This window comes from Balaenoptera physalus, assembly GCF_965194825.1.
Source record: "Balaenoptera physalus genome assembly, chromosome: 6".
Taxonomy (NCBI): Eukaryota; Metazoa; Chordata; class Mammalia; order Artiodactyla; family Balaenopteridae; genus Balaenoptera; species Balaenoptera physalus.
The window spans coordinates 136,678,516-136,703,379 of record NC_138885.1 but is presented as its reverse complement, the minus strand read 5'-3'; the positions used below and the strand labels follow the sequence as shown (position 1 = coordinate 136,703,379).

Below are 24,864 nucleotides of genomic sequence, written 5' to 3'. Positions count from 1 at the left end.
CCCACGCCTCTGCAGGGTGGCCACCTCAGCCACCGAGCTCTCAGGGACCTCTGCTGTCTCTGGCACCTGGGGCACCCGGTGACTCTGGCAGGGTCCTGCAAGTCGGGCGCCACCTCTGGGACGTCTCTGATGGCCCTCTCGGGGTGATGCGGATGGCCGGGAGCAGGTGGCAGGCGAAGGCTCTGCAGGTCCTTGTTAAGTCACGCGGCCCCGCAGCCTCCCGCCTGGGGCGTCATCACAGCAGCGCTGAGGCAGCCCTACTGGATTTTACAAAGTCCCTTTTCTGGAAAGGCCGGGAGGGTGTTTGTTCTGATAAACCACTGTCTTCCGGGTTTCTCAGGGACCCTTGGGGAGACGCGATAGGTCTTCAGGGACCAGCAGACGGAGGTCCGCGCCCGCACACACACCTGATCCTTCTGTTTCCTTATTCAGGGGCCCCGATCCCCTCAATCGCCCTATTCCGTGTGAAATTCTCCACACATCACTTTTCCCTTTCAGATCTTCAATTTCTCTTTTACTTTGCCATTCCTGAAAAAGTTACCTTTGTCACACATAAATCATAAATGATCGATTCATGTTTCCAGAATCGCTGGAGACGCGTAAGATTAAATTACTCAACAGTGAAATTATGTGAAATCGTTCATTTTTGAAATGTAATAAAACAAAAGTGGATGTCGCAGAATAGTGATCTCTGAAACAAGCAGATAAATATATCACAGTTCACGCTTTTTGCTTATTGTTTAATTAAAAGAAAATCTCTATCCTCAAAAAATCGTCTAAAAGAGAGTTCCGGAACCGGCAGTCATTTAACATCTGGCAAAATAGCCTTGAGTTAATTCTGCCCTTAAAATACTTGACTGTGTGGACTCTTTACACAAGAGGGGTGTGCGTGGAGATCCCGTGCAGCCCCACCACGGACACCATGAAATATCAGCCCAGAAGCACCCGCCGGTGGAGTCACCACATGGTTTCATGCAGTTCTAGGTGGTTGAAGCAGGTCATTTTGTATAAGAAAAATCAACAAAACAGGACACACCAGGCTTTCTAGGGCACAGATATCCATTAGGGGCACTTTTGTTCTAGTATCAGTGGAACAATTTTCTTAGAAAAGAGTAACGATAGCCAACGAAGGAGAGGGAGTCACCCAGCACACAGGTTGGGGGACGGGCGGTCTGGCGGCACATCTATTACTGAGCTGCACTGAATTTCCAGAACACCCAGGATTGCTCTACTGAGAGAACCTGAGACGGGGTGTTTATTCCCCACTCCTGTTTGTGCTGTCGCTGCGGCCTGATGATGGGCTTTTTGTTCATCCTTTATCACTTACTAAGATATGAACGCTTTCGTGGACTTCAGTTATTAATCATGATAGATCTCAGCTAAAGAATAAGCACAAGAGAGGATGCAGGGTTGTAGGGTCGGGGCGGGGGAGGAACTGAGGAAGAAAGGCTCACCAGACAGAAAAAGTGCACGAAGGATCAAGTCTTTCTGAGGTTCCCGCCGACGCGTACAGATATCATGAAAAAGGACAACAAGGTGGCCGTGTGTATTCTGAAGACTTTGATTAGTTACGACCCAATGTATACGTAGTATGCAATTTGGGATGATTTAAACTCAGGACAATTAATCTTCAGTAAGGATGTTGTTCATCAGTCAAACCCAATTATATGAATAGAGACGTGGCGACGCTCTCAATTCAAGAAAGAAAATAAAGCCCTTTCCAACCCCTCCCCCCGCCCCTTTCCTCTCCAATTTGCAGTCATTTTAGGCATTTCCCAAAGAAATGATAAGCACCTGTGTATTGATCAAGGCAATCTCATTAGGAATGGGATTTTCAATGTACACAGCCTTCCGGAAGTGACCCGGTAAGCACAGATCTTCCTAATCCTGCAGGCTAGCTTTCGCTGTTACTCTTCCCGAGTTAACAGTCTGAGTTATGGAGGCAGACGACTAGGTAGCAGGCACTTTCGCACCCACAGGGCCAGAAAGTCAAACAAGGCAAATGGCTTTTGACTTCTGATCCCACTACACTCCCTGCAAACAAATCTACTTAAGGAGCTGAGATTAATGAAAGGAAATAGCAGCTCAGTGTTCATTTCTAGATCTCGTGATTGAAAGAACATGCTGCCTGCTTGCATTCTGACTTCCAGAATGTTAAATCAAAGTCGAACACACACAGAAATCCACCACGGCCGCAGAGGCAGAGACTAGAAACTATTGGCCTGTGTTTTCTTTCAGGGAGTTTGTTTATTTTACAAGCTGTTCCTCAAGGAGCCCTCACTTGTCTCTGGAGCAGGCAAAAATCTCTTGCATCTCTAAGAAGAGGGACATACTCAGAGAGAATTGAACAGAAAGGCCAGTGTGGTATTTCATTTGTGCAGCAATAGAAAAACATCATGAACAACAAAAGTTGGGGCATTTGTTCTCCGTGGGGAGTCGGACAAAGGACCCCCACACCTCCCCTCCCCAAGCACAAGGCTAAACACCTTCCGCCGGTTTCCCTTCTGCGTTGCTCTCCCTGACGCTCCGGAGAGGCCCTGGCTGGGACCCCAGCACAAGCCTCAGCCCTGGGGTTGGGGTTGGGTGTTTGGTCTCCATCGCAGTGTTAATAAAATTAGGGTTTTCGCCCAAATCTTTCCCATCAGTCACACACCAGATCTGCACATCCCGAAAAACAAATGTGAACCCTCCATCACAAACAGCAAGGAAAAGGAATCTAATGGCAGACAACATAATTTACCATTGCCCCCCAAAGATGCAGGTGGCTATTTTTAAGGTCGAACATGAGCTAAAAAGAAAGGAGTATTTTTCAGAATAACCGAATTTGATAACTTAAAGCTCGTTGGGCTCAACCCTGTCCTTCATTCAATGGATGGGGAAATTCTGGTCTAAAGAAAGGAGGGATGTGCCCAGTTTTAGAGGCATTGCTCTTAGGATGTGAGAAGTGAAATTACCATTCTACAGGAGACACCACGAGAAGCTGGGTCATCTAAATCTTCCCCTGATCAAATAAATAACAGAGGAAAACGATATCATGGGAAGAAATTGAGCAACAGCAACCTCCACAGACAGCACGCCTCGCTCTCTCAACCACGTTCCCTCCTACACATAATCACAGGATCACATTATTCTAAACAAGAGAGTTGTAGATAAAATAATACAGATATTCAAAGCACGTAAGACATTGTTTTGATTCAAAATGACTCTATTTTCAACTAACCACGAAACATTTCTCAGGTCGGAATAAAGTTACGTGCTGGCTTTTCCAGTGTCTGATTCGAGTCTCCTTTTAGCATGACAACTGTTAGCAATCACTGAAGAAAAAATCCCACCATGCCTTAGTTGACATCAGCATGGAAATCGCAGCGTTAATGTCACTGTATCTCACTCCAAAATAAACATTAAATTAAGGCACATTTAATATAACTAAATTGCGGTCAAAGACTTACCCAAACGCAAAATACGTTCCTATTAAAAACAAACAAATATTAATTTAAAATAACCATGACTCAGTTTACGATTTGATATCTCTGTCAGTCTCTCTCTCTCTCTGTGTCTCTCTGTCTCTCTCTCTCCCCACCCCCCAACTGTGTACTAAGACGTCAATCTCTACACTTCTTGGATGAATAATTCTGATAAATCATCGACTTTAGAACAGTGTGTGTGGGGGATATGTAAGTCAATATAGACTTAGTATCTTAAAAGCAAATGTTGTGTCAGTTTCAGGTGAATATTTCCTAAAATTCCTTTGAAAAATATATTCCTTATTAGCAAAGGGATAAATGTATTGATTGGTATTTCTCCTCTAAATTTCTGGGATTCTACTCTTTGTTTTAGAATTATAAGGAACCACTTCTAATTCATTATATATTGCAAATATGAGAAATGCCTAAAATTCTGAAAAGTGCAATAATGCAAATGATATCAGGGAAAAACGTGGATTTTTGCTCAAAGCACATTTTTTTGGTTTATTACTCTGAGATAGGCATAATCATTCCTTATATAATTTGCCCATTTGAATATAGAAATTTTAAAAATTCCTGTGGAATATCTTTTCTTTCAAACTTTTTATTTTGAGATAATGGTAGAGTCACAGAAAGTTGTAAGGAACAGTACACAGAGATTCCCTTACACTCTTCACTCGGTTTCCCCCAGTGGTAACATCTCAAAAAACTATAATACAATATCACAACCAGGAAACTCACACTGATACACTCTCCAGACCTTATTCAGATGTCGCCAGTTTTACATGCACCCCTGTGTGTGTGTGTGTATGTGTGTGTGTGTTTCATTCTATACAGTTTTATCACATGTGTAGACTCAGGTGACCATGTGAAATATGTTTTTAAGCATTTTCTGCTTTTAGTGTTTCATCTTGGCTTTACCTTTGGATGCATCCATGTCTGTATCTCTTAGATTCTATGTCTTCTTTATGGCTTTGCTTCTTGGCTACACTAACGTATTCATCTCTTCTTTGAATTTTATTGCCTCATCCGTGAATTCTTTGCTAGCAGAAAGCTTTGTATTTGGTTTGCTTTTTGCAGCACATTTATCCTTTCCCAGGACAAGACACAAACATAAACAGACTTTCCAGCATACATTCACAGGGTTTTTAAAGACACCAGTGAGAATAGATTAATATAAATACTAAGCTTAAAAACTGTCATAAAAGTTCAGCCTTTAAAACTGGCTTATTAAAATATTTGTTTTTTTTTAAAGCCCAGATTTAAACTACAGTTATGAGTTATGGTGCTCTGCTCAGAAAGAGTTTACTTTATGATCTTTTCACCAGGCGAAAGGAATCTGGCATCTGTGCCGTCTATCCAAAATATAGTGAAGCAAGGAGGATGAAAACTCAATTCTTTCAGGTTCAAGACTTGTCTGAAAAATAGTACAGCTTTCAGAAAACCTCAGTAAAGTACTACATTTCAAATGACCTCAAACAGCTACTCTCCAAGTCCCAAGCCTCCAGCTCCCACTCTGGCCAGATGGGTAGCAAGACCTGCTTCCTGCAAGATTTAAAGAGTAACTACAAATATTTAAGGAAACAATACCCACGTAACAGAGGTCAGCCCCTACATCAGATCTTTTCAGTGGGCATTTTATAACAAAACATTACTTATATTTCACGTAGCTGGGCCATTCATTCTACTTCTTCCCCTGACCAATCAAAAGCTCTCCAAGGATTCTGCATTTCCATTCACCATAGGGAATTCATTTTCTTTCACGACCAGCTAGCAGCATTCTGAATTTAGCCATTAACGGACACTTCCAAAAAGTCCATTTTCAGGAGAGAGGAAAGGCTTACACATACTGGGTGGTTAGAGGGTCCTACTCCGTTCTCCAAAGTAACTAAAAGTTCTTAGGGGAAAAAAGGTAGTATTTTGAGGAGGGGAACCTACTGAAAATCTATGCAGATGGCAGAAGTTAGAGAGATATCATCTTTAACCACAAAGCAGAGAACACGAAAAATGTTTGATAAGTAATCATCACCTCCCCACACCCTCCCAGCCAAGTGCCCCGCCAACCCTGCACCGAAGACTCAGGCATTTAACGAGAAAACTGAAAACTCCTTTGGAGATTTTCAGATTAGATGAACCCGGCTGACTGTCCAAAGACACCTGATTTATTGTGTATTTGTATTTTTAAATACCAGGCCAAAGGAAAAAGTCAGGATAAACATTAGCACCAGCAGTACTCTGATTTTCCCTGTGTTTCTCTTTATATCAGGGGACAATTTCGGCGTTTAATGTGGTTGCTGCTCGTCTAGACACAGCTTTTCTCATATATCTCAATAGACACTAAAATCACATACAATTTATGGAAAGGTCTAGAAATTCCTTACTAATACATATACCTAATGCGTCTTAAAAATGTTACAAATAAATAACAAATGCCACGGAGCAACATTTTCAGGAAATCAAACCAATTATGACTGTATTTATACTCATACAGACTAACAGCTTAAAAACAGAAAGAATACAAAAGTTTGTCGAACATGCCTGATAAGTAAAAGCAAGGTGCGCCCAGGATCATCAGTGTGTCAAAGATTTTCACATTTCCCTTCTCTTTCTGTACAGGGTGGGTATCTATCCACCTAAGGAAACTGGTTTATCAGACCTAGTCAGTTATATTCAAGTACAGAAAAATAAAAATAAATGGGCTCCATGGAGATCATGTGCTCTCCAGCTGAATGTGTTTCTCTTACATTTCAGGGACTTTTTTCCAAGAAAACTCTTAATGCTTTTCATGTATTCATTATAAGTAATATCTTTTATTTTTATATAACATTAACTGTGCTCTATGTCTGATTCTCTGTTTTAGGAATGCGATTCTTTTCAAATGAATTTTAAAAGATCCTACGAAATTCTTGCATTAAGGTAATACCTCTTGCTTTTGTTTTCAATAATTTTCTGGAGGGAAGTCTTAATGATAATTCTGTTGACTTTTTCCTTAAACAAAGCTATATATGTGTACGTTTTAAAAAGATGACATTCCTCATCTGTTTGTTCTTATTTCAGATGTGCTATAAACTATGTGTGGTAGAAAGGGTACATGGAATTAACTAATGGAAGCTCATAATTTAGGCAGCAAAAACCAGAATTAATGTATTATCCCACTGTAGCATTTTAGTACTCGGCCAATCCAAACTTTCTTTCCTAGGGAAATATGTGATTGAGACACTTTCCATCTGTTTTTGACAAAGATAGGAGAAGATCCCCGTAAGTTACTCTCTGCTAAAAATTCTTTTTAAAAAGCCTATAAAATGATTATTGTCTTAGGGGCCTATTTCACCCAAAGAATTTTCAGTGGCACAGAAATAAAAACTAAAAAAAATAAAATAAAATCCACCTGTGCTAGATCAGCCTTTCGTAGCCACAGCAAAAACATTTGCAGATATTATAAAACACACAGGAAAGAAATGGATATGCTTGGGAGAATGGGCGGCTGCACGCTCTTGATTAATCTAAATTCCTTCTGTGTGAAGTGGAGACGTGAATAAAAACACTGCAAGATGAGCGAGAAACTAAAACATACCAAGTACGAAGGATTTTTAACCCGGCTCTCTCTCCACCAAAAACCCTCCACCCTTCACTCCATCGTCTGAGACAGGCATGGTCACAGAGCCTTCTGGAAAGGACAGGACAGCGTCTCCGCAGTTAGACATTGTCTAAGGGACTTCCAAGGTGTCTGGTGGAAAGGGGCCGGTGCAGGACGCCCTGAGCGCTCTACTAGAGGAATCCAGAACTCCCAGTGCTCTCGGCAGTCGTGTCCCTTTGCCTTCTCCGGCGCCGGGCCCTGTCGCACCGCCTCCCTTTCCCCGCAAACCTGTTTCCCAGCCTGGACCCCTCGCGCTCTCCTGCGGGGCCGAACGCTCGGACGTAGCGCGGGCAGAGCCCCCTCCCAGACTCTCGAGGTTCAAGGCTGGGGCCAGAGGCTCCCAGCTCCGAGGTCCACTCCACCTGCCTGCGGGCAGCCGGGGTTCCCAGCGGCGGTGTCCGCGCTCCGATCTCCGCGCCTCAGCCTCGGCCCTGTCCTCCGCGCTCGGGGCGCGGATGGTCCCCGGCTTTCTGGCTGCACCGGCCCCGGAGCCGCCAGCACAGGGCAGCGTCCTCCCGCCTTCCCCGGGCAAACCCAGGCGCCGCCGGTCCGCACCTCTGCGCCCACCGGGCGGGCCAGGGCGCAGACGGCCGGGTCCTCGAGGCGCGGGCCGGGACGCCCTGCAAGAGCAGTCGAGGAGAACTGGGTGTCCGCACGACGAGCGCGCTCTGCCACTCCCCGGGAACGGGGCGAAGCCACAGCCTGGCACGGCCCGGCCCAGGCAGCTTCCCGGGCGGCCTCCGCTCCGAGGAACGCAGTAGGTAGCTGGTCCTCAGATCTGTCCCGGCCGGCTCCGGGCAGTTCTTCTGATGCCCACTCCCCCGACAGTCACCCACAGACCCCCACCTCCACAGCAGCAAGGACGGAAAATACCACTGTCACCAGTCGGCACGTTCCCGACTGACACACTGCCTGGGAGATTGCACAAAACCACAGGGGTGCCCCGGCACCTGGAAGCTTCCCGATCGACCCCCGTCTGTTGCTAGGAGGAAAAGCGCACCCCATCCTGGCCGCCGCGGCCCGCCCGCTGAGGAGGGCGCCCGTCGCACGCGCAGCACCTACCCTGGCGCGCCGGTCCGGACGTGGGTGGCGCGGCGCTAGTGGGAGGCGGACATGGACCACGCGCCCTCCATGCGCCACACGGAGAAAGCGTAGCTGAGGCGCTCGTGGGCCACGTAGCTGCAGCTGGTCATCTTATTGTCCATCTCGTCGCTCTGCAGGACCTGGTAGAGGAAGTCTATGTACCTGGCGGCCAGCTTGAGCGTCTGGATCTTGCTGAGCTTGTCCGAGGGCAGCGTGGGGATGATCTTGCGCAGCGCAGCGAAGGCCTCGTTGAGCGACTGGGTGCGTTGGCGCTCGCGCACGTTGGCCAGGATGCGCTGGCTCTGCAGCTCCTCGAAGGACTGCGCGCTCGGGCTGCCCTTCTTGCCGCGCTTGCCGGGGGTCGGGCTGCCATCTTCGCTCGACTTCTTACTGTAGCGCCGTTTCCGGCCGAAGCGCTTGGGCTGCCGCTCGAGCTCCTCCTCGCTGGTGCCCAGGCTGTCTACGGGGGACACGGGCGAGCTGGAGCCCTCCTCCATGGCGCCCGCCCGGCGCGCGTGGGGCTGGGGGCGCCGGGCGCCGAGCGCGCGCCGCTGGCCAAGCCCGCGGTCGCCGAGCACACGCTCTCCGAGCTGCTCGAAAAGCTCTGATTTCAAGGCCGGCTTGTGCAAAACCGAGGTCTCCGGGAGAGGAAGTTATTCTAACTTTTTTGGAAACCCTAGCCGGGCTGGGTTGCTAAATAGTTGTCAGGAGCGAGGGCGGCGCGCTGATTGGCCGCCGCGCCCGGGGGCAGGACAAGTTCTGGGGCCTTCGCTGGCCGCCCCCGCCCCCCGGCGCGGCACTTTCAGTTTTGCCTCCCCCTCAGGCCCCGGCCGCGGAGGGCACCCGGGAGTGCCGGGCCCTCGCGCGCCGCTCGCGCCTCCATCCCGGGCTCTGACCGCTCTCCGGCCGCGCCGCGCCCTGGGCTCAGCCGACCCGGCTTTGTCTGCTCCTTAACTGGAGATCGAAACCCGCCGGGCTGCGGGGTCTCTCCCGCGCCGCGAGGGGTGCGGGTGGCGAGTCCTACCCTGGATGCGCTCCCAGGAGGTGAGGACGCGGCGGGGAGCCCCCGGGGGCGCCCGGGCCAGTGTGCGCCTTGCCTGCTCCCGGGCGCACAGCGAGTTCGCGCCGTGGCCCGCACGTTCGGCCAGGGGTGGGGGACGTGCGGGGCCAGTAGCCCCGGCGCCCAGACCGCGGGCGTACGGACACGCGGGTGCCCTTGGAGACGCCGCTCTCCACGCACGCGCCGCGGGGATCCGTGGAGACGCGGCCTGCTCTGCCCAGCAGTTGTATGGGGGAGTTTCTCACCCCAACTTGCTGGGGAGCCCCGGCCCCGACGGCCTTTGTAGGCCGTCCTTCTAAGTGCGTTAAAACCTCAGCGCCACCGCGAGCCTCCGCGGGAGCGCCCGGCGCCCACCGCGCCCACCTGCCTGGCCCCGCCGGGGGTGCGGGAGCGGGGCGGGGGCGCCCGCTAGGCCGCGGTGCCGGGCCCCAGCCTCGGGGCCCACCCTCTGCTTCGCAAATCGGCTGTGGACAGAGGGCGGTCTGGGGAGCCGCGCGGCCTCCCCTGCGCTGGGCGCCCGCGGGGCAGCCCGGGCGGCCGCAGAGCGGGGGCCCGGCCTCGGCGGGCGACACCGGGGACGTCGGCCCCGCGCCATCTGGACGCCGAGCGCGGGCGCGTTTGAAGTGGTTCGGGGGCTCTTTGTTCGCCAGGCCGTTCTGGCTCGGGGCCTGGAGGTGGTTTACGGCCTGGATGCCTTTGAACCTATTCCCAGGTGACCCGGGCTCAATTAGACCCGGGCCTGAGCGGGCTGTCAGGCGAGCCGCGTGATCAAGGGCGGGATGGGCCTTTTTATTGCAGTTGAACTCGGGGCCGGCGTGGCTGGGCCTCGGCTGCTCCGCGGGGCCGGGCCGCGCCCACCGCGTTAGGAAACCCGAGGGCGAGCGGCTGCGTGTGCGGCCCGGGCGGCCCAGAGGGACGTTTCCCACCCCCGCAGTTAGCGATGGGAGACAGAGCTGGGGGGAGAGGCCCGCGCACAATGTGGCTGCGTCAGAGCGCTGTCGGTGTGCAGTTTCTTCCCCACCCGCGGGCTTCACGATCTGAAAACTACAGGATCCTAAGACCACGGGGTCTTGGGAGTCGCCGCGCCCAGCCCGCCTCGCCTGACCACCCCCTTCTCCAGCTCTGGTATGGCGCTCAGATTATCCGGCGCAGCAAAATAGCTTTCCGTGTCTCTTTAAAAAATCTAAAATAAAAACTTAAGGAACAAAAGAGAGAGCGAGAGGGGCCTGGGGAGCGTCCTGGCCTCGCTGGGGCCCAGCCTTCCCGAGGCTTTGCGCGTCCTAAGGGCCTGCGCCTTATGGGAACAGCAGCGACTTGCTGCTCATTACCAACTCCGTGTGTCACTCAGTTTGCGGAGACCGAGGGCCCAGACCCTCGTTTCCCGCCCAGCTTACATAAGCCCAGAGACATCCCTCCCCCTCCCCCTGCCCTTGAACCCAGAGAGCGTGTAAGGAGGAGAGAAGCCTGCCTTGTAGGCTGCTCCAGCCCACTCTGTCTGCCCTACTGCCCATGGGCATGAGGACAAGTTCTGGAAGTCCCCTCTAAGAGCCGATCACCTGCCTGAGCCACAGCAACAGGGTGGAGTTGGGCTTACAAGGGGCTGACACCTGATATCCCAGGCACAGATCACCTACAGGTAAGATTCTCCTGTAGGAAAATCCCCTTTAGAAATTTCCCTTTGAAAAATCGCTCAAGAGGGCATAGGACAAGACCTCATTAATAACAGTTAGACCCTTGCCTTGAACGTCTAATGTTACCACGACAAGGCTTAAAAGGATGGTTCCTCCAGTGTGCAGTTGTATATGGTGGACGGGTGCCCACTCTCCTTTCCATCCTTCTTCTACAGATCCTTCCTGAACTGCAGGAGTTGAAAAGCTACAAATGACCTTTCTCAGACTTTGGCAGCCCTGGTCTGCAAGAGGCAGTCCTGTGGGATGTGGAAGGGAAGAAGGCCATGGCTCTGCCCCGTCCTTGTTAAGTCCAGGGGTGGAGATGTTTGGTTGCTCCCGGCACTGCAGTGTCTGGTCACATCTAGAGGCAGGGGGAAAAGCAATCCTTTTCTGGAGTGCAACCCAGCAAGCCTGGGAGCTGGCAGCCGGGGCAGGAGCAGTAGCTCCTTGATTCCAGGCTGGTTCTGGAATCACTGTTTTCCTGGTATAGTGAGGCAGTGGCTCCAAGCCTGCAGTATGGTTTGCAAGTCGGTCGCAAAAGCTCTATCTAGAGTCTGTTTATCAGCTCCATTGCAATTCTGTCATATTTCCTAATAAGTTGTTTCCTGCATAAACTAGCCAGTGTGGGCCCTGTTCTCTGCCAAAGAACTCTGAGACACCCCGACTGTGGACCATAGTGTAGAAGATGAACACTAGGGCTCTTCCCAGGGTGCCTTGCTTTCTTGACATCTCTCACTTGTAATGTGGGAGTAACATGGGACTTTGCCACACATTTATTAATGCCTTTAAGATCAAATCAGCAACAAACTCATGCTATGATTTTTTTTTCACATGGAATATATACCAATTTCAGTTTTAAAACAACACCAGGGGGCTTCCCTGGTGGCACAGTGGTTAAGAATCCGCCTGCCAATGCAGGGGACACGGGTTCGAGCCCTGGTCCGGGAAGATCCCATATGCTGCGGAGCAACTAAGCCCGTGCGCCACAACTACTGAGCCTGCGCTCTAGAGCCCGTGAGCCACAACTACTGAAGCCCACGCACCTAGAGCCCGTGCTCTGCAGCAAGAGAAGCCACCGCAATGAGAAGCCCGCGCACCGCAATGAGGAGTAGCCCCTGCTCACCGCAACCAGAGAAAGCCCGCGCGCAGCAACGAAGACCAAATGCCGCCAAAAATAAATAAATAAATTTTTAAAAATAAAAATGAAAAATAAATAAAAATAAAAACAACACCAGAAGGATCAACCATGGCCTAAAAAGAATGGGAGAGCGAGAGATCAAGGTGTTAGGGGTCTGGGACAGAAGCCAGGCTCCTCTGCATAAACCTTGTTTTGTAGATTTGACTTTGAAACCATATAAATGTTTCACATAATTATTTAAAAATTAAACCAAAATGAGAAAAAAATAGAAATCCCTAAAATGTCAAAAGCAAAATCAGACAGATGTACCTAATTTTGTATCATCTTGGTGGCTTAACCATGCAGACAGAAATAATTTAAGATCACTTTAAACGCTGTGATTTGACTGTATCCATCCCTAGAGGGATAGACTGTAAAGGAGAGAGAAAAGAACCGCATAAAGGCTTAATCTGTTTTCAGTATTCATAGTTCTAGTAACAGTATTGCTGCTGTCATTCTGAAACTGTGAGCTAAAGCAAGTTATTATGTTTACATCTTTGGGAATCGAGATTTCCACCCTAAAAGAAAAGAGATACAAATATAAAATGAAAGATGTTAGGTAAGAGCATGGCTTTCTAAATCTGTTGGAAACATCAGTATGAGCTCATAATGTATTTTCTCTTCAACAATGTATTTCTTGACCCTGACCATCGAAAAAGCACAGAAGCATTGAGTGACGCAGGGGCAGTGCACACCACTGGTGTCCATATGGCGGTCTCTCCTTGAAGAAATGGCTGACTTAAGGTCTGGGGCAAGACGTGTACAAGATAAATGCGGTGCATCTTTTTACATCGGAGAGCAAGGAAGCTTTCAGGGACTCCTGGTCCTGCTGGGATCGTGTTACTGCCCAGGAGTTTCCCACCACGGTGGATTGGGAGAGGCTGTCATCCACTATGGTTCTAGGAGTAGCTGGATTTAATTTAGCTTGACTTGAATTCATGACTCAGGAAGGCTTGTTTTCTCTCCCCAGCCCCCCACTCCTTTCAGATAGTTCCTTTAAGTTCTCACCGTCCTGTCTTGTTTGTTTTTAATCTTAAAATCTGTCACTTACATCTTCCGCCCTGTCCTTCCCTCCCCCACTGCTCTTCAAACTTTGCACTTTCCAGTGGAGCCCAGCAGATCCTGTTGACTCTGATGGGTGGAGAGATAAGAGGACTTATGGTTACACTCTAATAAAAACACGCACTTTATTGTACACTGGAGGGAGGAATTAATGGAAGACAGAAGAGTATCAGTGCAGGCCTTTTCATTATCACTGACTGTGTGGTTCATGCCATGCTAAGCAGTGGGGTAGGAGCCAGGCAGCAGAGACTTCGCAATGCAGCACATTGAGGGGTGTAGTGGAGTGTGCTGGACCGGGGCTGAGGGAAGGCTGAGGAGGGAGAGCCTGGCAGGTCTGGGGTGCTGGGAAAGACATCAGCAAAGGGGGAGCAAGTCTACCAGGAGAGATGAGAATGTGTCGAGATCCACGGGGTGAAAGAGTCATGGGTGTCCCCACAATGGGTGGGTCCCTGCACCTGGGAGCTCAGGGGGTCAGTGGCCAGCACTCTCTTGGTTGCTGATGATACAAACACAATCTGTACCTGCTTAACAGAAAAGGAATTTCTTCACTACTCGCGAAGCTCAGGCTCTGGCTGGCTTCAGGCTTAGCTGGATCCAGGAGTTTCAATGATGTTGTGTCTCTCTTTTCCCTCTCCACCCTGCAGCTCTGCTTGCCTCTATATGTGAGCCTCACTCTGTCTTAGTACAAGCCTCACTCTGCCCTCCCCCTTGTGCCTGAGGATGACAGGCATGACACTTCAGGGTCATATTATCCTGGGATGGCAACACTAATTAAACAGTTTTCTCCTCTTGCTCCAGCAGAGAAGGTAAGCATGGAACCCTGACTGGCTGGGCTTCCACCATGTGGCTGGGGGCCTGGGGGCCCTGAGGTTGGGGAGGTTCCCCCTGGAAGAGATGCTGGGCCCATGAGCAAGGCGTGTACATTGCGGTGGCACCGGGGAGGAATGTTGGGGCCAGGCTCTCATAGGACCAATGACCGAGTTTGGATTTCATTCTGAAGGCAATGGGAACTGAAGGAGAGTTCTAAGGAAAGATGTGATGACCGACTTTTACTTTGAGAGAAGTTGGAAAGTGACAGCCAGCTGGGGAGGTTGCATTCACCCATTTTTCCTCTTGGCTGTATCTAGTTATGTTTTCACTTTTAGGTTTACCAGTTGGGAACAGGAAGACATGCAATTTAAACACTGCTCCATCTTGTGAGAAAAAAAGGTAAAACCCAGCCATGTCCAGTCTGTGCAGGGGCAGAAAAAGAACAGGATGAGGAGGAATGAGGGTTCAGTGTTCTGTGACTGACCAGAGGATGAGCTTGGCTTAGTCCCTTCGTCTCAGCGGGACTCAGTTTCCCCTCTGTGAAATAATGGGTTGGAGTGAAAGTTGCGTGAGGTTCCCTTAACACGACAAGGTCTAGGTTCTGTTTTCAGAAACTGATATCCGGGTTGGGGAACTTAAGCTTCGTGTCACACTTGGACACGTTGTGGCATTTTAGAAAGACCGGGGCCAGGGTGGGTACTTCCAGAACCTGGGGACCGTGATTTCCTTTAATCTGTCTAAGTAATGTGCAGGGGAGCCTTGGTGACCACACATGCCCTGACCCCTCATAAAGCCCCTGTCCTGTTGTGGCCTGGTCATAAACTTTCCTGAAAAGGTCATGTGAATTTATCGTTCCCCAATACTTTATAATTAGAAATTATGCTCTCTCTTCCATGTGACACTTGAGTTTTAGCAGATCTTAAAACTGTATACATGTTTTAAAATATTCTTCAGAAAACTTTAATTGCACAAGTTGAAAATTCGACTGAAAAAGTCCTGAACACTTATCTAAATAAACATACAGATTTGACCTCAAATGTTTCAAAGAATAAATTTGGAATTAAACGTGCGTGTGTTAAAACTCTGGTTATATCTTAAGTATAAAAGCTCATCAAAGAAGTCTTCTGGGGGAAACACTTCAGGGTGTATGGCAAATTTCTCTTTTATAGAGGTCACCAGAGCGGTGGGGAAGTGGGCACAGAGCTCTCCCAAGTGACCGGGACACAGAGCGATTGGCTGTCCTTGTTTAAAGAAGAAAATGTGAGTGTGTGTGTTTACGTAGGGATAAGGGGTGAGATGTAGCTTCTCCAGGCTACACATTATTTAGAAGGTTTTTAATTATTTTGCTTGACTCCATTTTCCTACTTCATTTCTTCATCTTCTACTTTAGGGAAGATGGATAAGTAACAACCCAGGTGTACCTCAGTTTCCCCTCATCACGGGTGAAAGTGCCGGGGAGGGCGCTGGGCTCCCTCGGGCTGGAAGCCGGTGGGGGACGTGAGGCCTGCTGGCTCCAGGCTTCTCCCTCCGATTCTGCCTTCCCTCTTCAGGCCCTGCTGACTTTTCCTTACCCCTCTTCAAAAAGGGCCTCACACCGGACTCCAAACTCCGAGGAGACACTATCTGAACTCTGAATATAAAGGGAAACTAGCTTTATTTTAGTTTTTTGATGGATACTTTTTTCCCCCTGGAGGAAAAGTTAATGAACACTAGTATCAAAGGATGCAAGTGTCACCTTTATTTCCCTGGGTCACACAGGAAATACTTTGTAGGTATGTGGTCCATCTTTTGGGTGGGACTCCTATACCCTGGGTCCATTCTGAAACCCTGCTAACTCATGGCTGAGCAGCTTGCATCACAATCGCTCATATTTTGGCTGTACAGAGGTTTGCAATTTAAGAGGAAGAAAATGTTTTTACTCATTTTCCATTTTTAAAGTCGTGTAAAAAATCTGGAATATTGTCATTTTTTAAATTCCGCGAGTAAAATTTTGGTATATAATCAATAACAATGCACATGATGGGAACCTTCAAATAACTAGATGTTTTCTTTATGCTCAAAGTGAAGGAAAATGGTCAACTCAATGAAGAGGAAGGTGAAGGAGGAGGAGAGAAGGTGATGGAAGGAGCTGATTGCACCAAGTAACAAACCCAAGAAACAGAAAACAGCCTTGTGCTTGCTTCTGGGGTGGGTGGAGAAGTGACCCCGCTTCCCTCACCACCACGCCACCCTCTTGACTCCCTTGTTGTATGTCTTGAGACACTGAGATCCCCAGCCAGCAAGCAAGTATATTCCCTATACAAAGGCAGGAAAGTGGATCTAAGTAGGGGATGGAGAACTGGGTCCCTATCTCCTTTTTTGAAGGTATAACATACCTGCAATAAACTGCACCCATTTTAAGTTTAAAATGTGATACCTTTTGACAACTGTGCAAAAACATTTCCATCACTCCAAAATGTTCCCCTGTTCCTTTTGCAGTCCGTCACCTCCCCCTCCCCAGTCACTGGCACCCACAGATCTAATTTATGTTCCTGTTTTGCCTTTTCCAGAAAGTCATAAAAACGAAGTTGTACAGGACATAGCCCTTTGTGTCTGGCTTTTTACACTTAGAATAATGCTTTTTAGATTCGTCCACACTGTTGCATGCATCTATAGTTTGTTTCTTTCTATTGCTGAGTATTCCGTTGTATGGAGACACTACAATTTGTTTATCCATCTGTCACTTGGTGGACATTGGGGTTGTTTCCAGCTTTCAGTGATTATGAATAAAGCTGCATTCAAGTCATTGTTTAGACATGCTTTCGTCTCTCTCAGGTAAATACCTAGGAGTGGGGTTGTTGAGTCCTATGTAAGTGTATGCTTAACTTAAGAAGAAACTGCCCAACTGTTTTACAATGGCTGGACCATTTTGCATTCCCACCAACAATGTATAAAAGACCAGCTGCAGATGGCTATAATAATAAAAAACAAAATAAACAAACAAAAAACAGAAAACTAGCAAGTATTGGTAAGGATGTGGAGAAATTTGGTGATTTCTTAATAAGTTAATTATAGAATGATCACATGACCCAGCAATGCCACCCTTGGGTATATACTCCAAAGAATTGAAAACAGGTGTTCAAACAAAACTTGTACACAAATGTTCATAACAGAGTTATTCACAATTGCCAAAATATGGAAACAACACAAATGTCCATCGATGGATGAATGGATAAACAAAACATGGTATAGCCATACAATGGAATATTATTTAGTCTTAAAGAAGAATGAAGTACTTGTTTGATATCACTTATATATGGAATCTAAAAAATACAACAAACTAGTCAATATAACAGAAAAGAAGCAGACTACAGGAATATAGGTGTGGGAGAGTGGGAGGTACAAACTACTGGTGTAAGAGAGGCTCAAGGATGCATTGTACAACTTGAGGAATGTAGCTAATATTTGGTAATAACTGTAAACAGAAAGTAACCTTTCAAAATTGTATAAAAAAATTTTTTTAAATAAGGAATGAAATACTGATGTTTGCTACAACATGGATGGACCTTGACAACGTTATGCAAAACAAAAGAAGCCAGAAAAAGGGGTCACATATTGTATGGTTCCATTTATGTGAAATATCCAGAAGAGGCAAATCCATAGAGACAGAAATCAGATTAGTAGTTGCCAAGGGTTAGGAGGAGGGGGTGTATTAATCATGTGTTCTATTTTCTATATTTTATGATGCTTTGACATCTTGGGGCCTTGTGGACCCAGAGAGGGATTGCCCCTCCCAGAGTCAGTGGATTCTTGGAGATAGCAAACAGCTTGCCTGAGGACATCCCTTTGATATGCAAACCAACCAATCCTGAGTGCAAACCCCAACCCTACTCATTTTATCAGTCTGGAACATAGTCCCTGCCCTAAATCACCCCAGGACCAGTTGCCAACAACTAGTGACCACCTCTACAGCCCCGGCTGCTCAAAGTGTTTCACTATCTAACCTGAAGTTGGCTCAGCTTGCTTACTCTGTGCTGCCTTGCCTGTCCCACACAAACCACAATAAAGGCTCCCGTCCACATTTCCCCCTCTCTTCTGCCTCTTAACCACCCCTGGTACTTCCCTGTGTGGCCCTGCCTCCCGATTCTATGGATCTGTGGGTATAAAACCTTCATCCTTCATGACAGTCATATCTATTTCTGTGTGTCTTCCCATACCTAATTAAAACAAATCCCAGGTACATTTTAAAACAGAGGAGAACAGGAAGTGTTTAATATGTATACAGTTGCCATTTGGGATGATAAAAATATTCTGGAATTAGGTTGTGGTAACGGCTGCACAACATTGTGAATGTGCTAATTGTCTCTAATGGTAAATTTTATTCTGTATTTCTGTATTTTGCATTTCTACATAGACAATCATGTCTGTGAATAAAAAGTTTTCATTCATTCTTTTCTATTATGTGCCTTTTATCGCTTTTTCTTGCCTTATTGCACTGGGTAAGACCTCTATACAATGCCAAAAAGAAAAAAAAAGTGCTGAGAGCAGAACCCCTTGCCTTTTTCCCAATTGGAGGAAAGCATTGAGATTCTTGCCATCAAGTGTGATGTTAGATGTAAGTTTTTCATAGATTCTCTTTATCAAGTTGAGGAAATGTCCTTCTATTTTTAGTTTAGAGTTTTTATAATGAATAGGTATTGAATTTTGCCAAATCCTCTTTCTACATCATTGAGTTGATCATATTGTTTTCTCTTTTTTAGCCTGTTGATATGGCAAATTACATTCACTGATTTTTAGATGTTGAACCAACTTTGCATCTCTGGGGTGAATCCTACTTAAACATGATATATCATCCTTTATATGTATTGCTGGATTTAATTTGCTAATATTTTGTTAAGAGTTTTTAATGTCTAATGTGTTTTTTTTTAATTCTTTGTAACATCTTTCCTTGGTTTGGGTATCAAGATAATATTGGCCTCATAAAATAAGTTGGCAAGCGTTCCCTCCACTTGTATTTTCTAGAAGACATTGTATAGAATTGATATTATTTCTTTCTTAAATGTTTGATAATATAAGCCTATGAAGCCATGTGTGTCTGTACTTTCCCGTGTAGAATCCAAAGAAATTCAATTCACTGTAAGTTCAATTTCTCTAATAGAGGTAGAGTTATTCAGGTTGTCTGTTTCTTCTTGGGAGAATTTTGACAGCCTGTGTCTTTAAAGGAATTGTTTCATTTCATCTACCTTGTAAACTTTATTGCTGTGAAGTTGTTAATAACATTCTCTAACTGTTCCTTTAATTTCTGTAGTATCTGCTTTATTCTTTTTTTTTAACTAATTAATTTATTTATCTATTTTTGGCTGTGCTGGGTCTTCGTTGCTGTGCACGGGCTTTCTCCAGTTGCGGCGAGCAGGGGCTACTCTTCATTGTGGTGCATGGGCTTCTCATTGCAGTGTCTTCTTCTTGTGCAGCACGGGCTCTAGGCGCTCAGGCTTCAGTAGTTGTGGCGCACGGGCTTAGCTGCTCCACGGTATGTGGAATCTTCCCGGACCAGGGCTCAAACCCGGGTCCCCTGCATTGGCAGGCAGATTCTTAACCACTGCGCCACCAGGGAAGTCCCTGCTTTATTTTTAATATATGTACTTTATGTATTCTCTCTTTTTTTTCTTATTCAGTCTGTATAAGTGGTAATCAATTTAATGCTTTCATTGATTTTTTTCTATTGTTTTTCTGTTTCTATGTTGTTTACTTCTGGTCTTATCTTTGTATTCTTCCTTCTACTTGCTGTGGGTTTAATTTCCTTCTTTTTGTAGTTTATTAAGTTGGAAGCTTAGGTAGTTGATTTGGGAACTTTCCTCTTTTCTAATATAAGAAGTTAATAATATAAATTTCCCTTGACGCACTGCTGTACTTGCATGCTACAAATTTTGATATATTGTATTTTCCCCTTTTTAACTCCAATTTTTTTCTAATTTGTCTTGTACATCTTCTTTGACTGGATTACTTATTGTTTAATAACCAAATATTGGGAGGTTCCAGATATTGTCCTGTTGTTGATTTCTGGGTTAGTTACATTGCACTTAAAAAATATACTTTGTACTACTTCAATATTTTAAATTTTGTTGTGACTGGTTTTATGGCTCAGAATATGTTCTATCTTGGTGAATATTCAGTATACACTTGAAAATAACATTGGGTGTAGTGTTCTAAAGCATGTCAATTAGGTCAAATTGGTTGATCTTTTAAAATCCTCTACAGCCTTATTAATTTTTTGTATATTTTTTTGGTATCAGCTACTGAGAGAGGTGTGTTGAAATCTCCTGCTATCATTGTGGATTTGTCCATTTCTCATTTTAGTTCTCTCAGCTTTTGCTTTATGTATGTTGAGGCTCCCTTAGTGGGGACAAACACAAGTAAGATTGTTATGCCTTCTTGATGAATTGGCTAATGTATCAATTTATGAGGTCCCTCTTTTTCTTTGTAATATTCCTTGTTCTAAATTTTAGTCTTTCTGATATTAATATAGCCACTTCAGCTTTCTTTTGACTAGTGTTTGCCTGATATATTTTTTTTCTATCTCTTTACTTTTAATCTTTCTATGTCAATATACTTAAAGGTTTTTTTTTAAAGTATATAGTTGAGTCTCGCTTTCTTTCTAATTTTACAATCAATCTGTCTTTTAAATGGAGAATTTACATTTAAAATAACCATTTACATAGCTGAATTTAAATCTATGTCTTGCTTGTTTTCGATTTATTCTGTCAGTACTTTGTTCCTATTTTTGTCCTCTTTCCGATTAATTAAATGATTTTGTGTATTCAGTTCTACCTTAAATTGGCTTATTTCTTCTTCTCCCACCCCTTTCTCTCTGTTGTTGTCCTAGGCTTTACAATATGCATCTTTAACTTATCACAATCTATCTTCAAATACTATTTTTCACTTCACGTACTACTGCATGAAACTTACAATAGTATATTTTCATTTTTTCCTCTTATTCATTGTACTTTTGTTATCATACCTTTTGATTCCACATACGTTTTAAGTCCTACCATATCATTACTTTTTTTGTTTTAGGCAGTTGATTATGTTTGAAAGAGATTCAAATATAATTTTACATTTACTCATTTTTACCTGTTCTGGCATTCTTCATTCATTTGTGTAGACTCAGATATACATCTGGCATCATTGTATCATACTTTTTCTGCCTGAAGAACTTTCTTTAATATTTTTTGTAGTGAAAGCAGATGAGGAATGAATTAACTCAGTTGTTATTGGTCTTAAAAAAAAGTCTCTGTTTTGCTTTCTCTTTTGAAAGACATTTCCATTGTTTATAGAATTCAGGTTGGACAGCAACTTGTGCCTTCAATCTTTCAAAAAAATGTCTCTCTGTTTTCATTTGGCTTACAAGGTCTCTGACAAGGAGTCTTCTGTAATCTTACCTTTGTTCCTCTGTATACAATGTATATTTTTTTCTCCAGTTTCTTTCAAGATCTTATCTTTATCTTTGGTTTTTAAATATTTGACTATGATGTATCTTGATGTGTCATTACTTGTTTTTATTCTGCTTGAGATACTTTGAGCTTCTTTGATTTTTAGTTTGTTGTTTTTCTTTAATTTTGTCTATTATCAACTACTGACATATAAATCTTTCTCCTGCCCAATTCTCTTGCTCCCTCCCTTCTCATTTTGGGACTAAAATTACATATGTTATTTGCTTCATATTTCCCCACAGTTCATGGATGCTCAGTTCTATTTTTTGAGGGTTTTTTTTTTTTTTCCTGCTTTTTCTTTTTTTCCTTTGTGTCTCAGCTTGGATGATTTCTATTGACCTAACTTCAAGTTCCGTGACAGTTTTTTTAATCTGCTGTGTCCACATTTCTGATAAGCTTGTTGAAGGAATTCTTCATCTCTGATATGATAGGTTAAAAACTTTTTTTTTCTTGCATTTCCATTTGACTCCTTTTTATGGTTTTATTTCTCATGTGTTCTGACACATTGTTTACCTTCTCCTCCATCTTATTTATTATATTAAATAAGTTACTTATTATATTAACTACAGTTATTTTAAATCCCTGTCTGATAGTTCCAACATCTAAATCATCTCTGGGTCTGGTTCTTCTGATTATTTATCTCTTGACAACGAGTCATCTCTTATAGTCTTTCTGTGTATCTCAAAAAAAAAAAAAAAATTTTTTTTTTTTAAATTTGGGACACTGTATGCAAAAGAACAGCAGAGACGTAGCCAAATAGTATTTATGCCTGGAAATGGCCGTGCATCTTCTGACGGACTGTTGTTGTGGGATTTGAGTCATTCTGTTCCGTAGCTGAGCTGGCTGTGGAGGTTTTGTCGCTAGGGCTCCCGTTAGTGACTATGGCCCTTGAATTTCTTCCTTGGAGGGGGTGCTTCTTCCCTGTCTTTGCTTTGGGCCTGGAGTGCTGTAGGCTTTTCCTCCATGTTCCTGCTTCACCCTCAGCTCTGTTTTCCCTGTACTTCTGCACCATAAAGAGGAGATTTCCCCACATTCTTGACCCTCTGCCAGTGGTTGTCTGGGATGCACACACTGTGGCAGGGTCCAGAGAATTTTCTCAGTTCTCTTGCTCTAGTCTCAGCCTTGGCTGTGCATCTAGGTCTCAGGAATGAGGCTGTCTCAACATTCCTGCCCTTCCCTCATGACAGCCAAACCCTGCTTTCTTAGTGGGGGGGGGGAGGGTCTTAGGTGGGAGAGAGTTTCCTCATCCTCCTCCTGCCCTGAGAAGCAGACTTCTGCCTGAGGTGCAGCACCCTGCTTGAGCTGGGTTCAGCGCCTCCTACGAGGGAGGTAGCCTTGGCTTCTTTCTTTGCTCAGAGGTAGAGCATGTTTTCTGGGCCCTGGGGGCTGGCCCTCCCCCAGCTTGGCTTTGGCTCCATAATAAAGAAGGAAGCAAGCAGGGTCTCATGCCTGTGCGCCACTGAGACAGACCCTCCGAGGTCTCCTTCCCTGCCCTCCATCTTTCTTGAAAGTACTTGGGAAAGGCCCATGGAAAAACGTTGAGGGCAGACTCCCCTTGTGTCTAGAATTGCCAAGGATGCTGAGCTGTCATGTAAGCCCACAGTATTAGCTGATTAGGGCTGCCGTAACAAACTACCTCACACTTGGTGGTTTAAAACAACAGAAGTGGGCTTCCCTGGTGGCGCAGTGGTTGAGAGTCTGCCTGCCAATGCAGGGGACATGGGTTCGAGCCCTGGTCTGGGAAGATCCCACATGCCGCGGAGCAACTGGGCCCGTGAGCCACAATTACTGAGCCTGTGAGTCTGGAGCCTGTGCTCCGCAACAAGAGAGGCCGCGATGGTGAGAGGCCCGCGCACTGCGATGAAGAGTGGCCCCCGCTTGCCACAACTAGAGAAAGCCCTCGCACAGAAACGAAGACCCAACACAGCCATAAATAAAATAAATTAAAAAAAAAAAAAGCAAAACCTTTAAAAAAAAAAAAAAAACAGAAGTGTATTCTCTCACAGTTCTGGAGGACAGAAGTCCTCCTTAGAGAGGCCCTAGGGGAGATTTTGTCTCTTTGCCTCTTCCAGCTTCTACAGTTGCTGGCATCCTTGGCTTGTGGTTGCCTCGCGTCACTTCTGCCTCTGTGTCTGTCTTCTCTGTGCATCTCTTATAGGAAAACCTGTCATTAGATTTAGGACTCACTGGAATAATCTGGGCTGATTTCATCTCAAGATCCTTAACTTACATCTGCAGAAACCCCTTTTCCGAGTAAGGTAACAGGTTCCCGGGATTGGGACTTGGACATAGCTTTTGAGGATCACCATTCAATCTAATACACCCATATTCAGCATGTGAGAGATCATTAACTTTCAGCTGTTTCTTTTTGCCTGCTTGTATGGTAACTACCCCTTTTTATGCTCCACCAAACATGGGGTAATTCATGTGGTCCCCCTCTCCTCAGAGGGTTTGTCACACTTGGAATCTAGTTTCTCTGTGGCCTTGTGACTTCAGTTCTTTAGGAACTAAAGGAATATAATGATCTTGTAGATTTTCCAGCTCCTTCTCATGGTCAGAAGAGGAGCAATGGTCCCCGGCAGCTTTTTACAACCTAAGCAGAAGCAGAACTCCCCTCAAAGCCTTTCCCAGTGATGTCTCTTGGCTGCTGTTCCCCCACTGGTCACTGTTCTAGACATATAAACACATGCAGCGTGGTGGCCTCTCCAGTTCATGGCTGTTTCTGGTCAGAAGTGTCTAGCTTGTCCTTCACATCACTTATTACCAGAGCTTATACTCAACTTGCATCTCATGAATCTCTTTGTCAGAATAATTTTGATAGTCTTCCAAGGCTTAGGGGGAACTAATTTGTAAATTCTCAAAGGTAGGACTCCTGGAGTTTTCCCAGTGAAAATTCTTCCCCATGTGGAATCTAACATCATCATATCTGTGCACCCTTCCTCCTGTCCAGGACCCACACGGACGAGTCGTGTCTCTCTCTGCCTGTGTGGTAGGTGAGACAGGCACATCCAGAGAGGTCCCCAGTGCTGACCTTGACCTCCCCTTCCACCCACAGCACACATCACAGCGGGTGCGAATCACACATCCCAGTGTGCCTATTAGAGCACTCTCTTTCACTCTCAATGGTGTCACTTTTTGGACAGTAAATTAAACAGGCACCTTTCTCCTAGGGGATCAGGTGACCCAGCTCAGCCATGCATCTCGCCCCCCGCACTGCTCCTGTGTCCTCCAAACCCCCAACCGCTTGCTTGGTCCCATCCTCACCCTGAGCAATGACTGCTCAGCGCTGACCCTCACCCTCCTTGGCCATGACGCTTTTCTTGGAAGCAGCCTTGAGGAAGGGTCCTACTTGGTCCACCCTGTCTCAAGGTACCTTCCTGGGGGCTGACTCAAGTGGCCCGGCTTCTCCTGGACCTGAGCATGGGCTAGCTC

At 45.9% G+C, this 24,864-nt stretch overlaps 1 protein-coding gene and 1 long non-coding RNA gene across 4 annotated transcripts in view; one reads left to right on the top strand and one right to left on the bottom strand.

Annotated features, from left to right (window-relative positions):
- The window catches only part of TWIST2 (twist family bHLH transcription factor 2), a 49,970-nt gene extending 41,074 nt beyond the window's left edge, over positions 1-8,896 (bottom strand). Inside the window, exon 1 of one of the 3 annotated variants that reach the window (XR_014265035.1) lies at positions 8,164-8,895. Coding sequence is in view for 2 of the 3 variants with exons in the window: in XM_082466064.1 (XP_082322190.1) it covers positions 8,199-8,681 (483 nt within the window). In the remaining variant the exon portion in view is untranslated. Of the gene's footprint in view, positions 1-8,163 lie in introns of all 3 variants that reach the window. The other 2 variants (XM_082466064.1, XM_082466063.1) reach the window with 2 other exon arrangements.
- Positions 8,897-9,746: 850 nt separating this feature from the next.
- Positions 9,747-24,580, top strand: LOC309662868. The gene is made up of 4 exons (XR_014265036.1): positions 9,747-14,362; positions 15,133-15,223; positions 16,026-24,003; positions 24,254-24,580. It is a non-coding gene; the product is annotated as an uncharacterized lncRNA (long non-coding RNA).
- Positions 24,581-24,864: the final 284 nt, after the last annotated feature.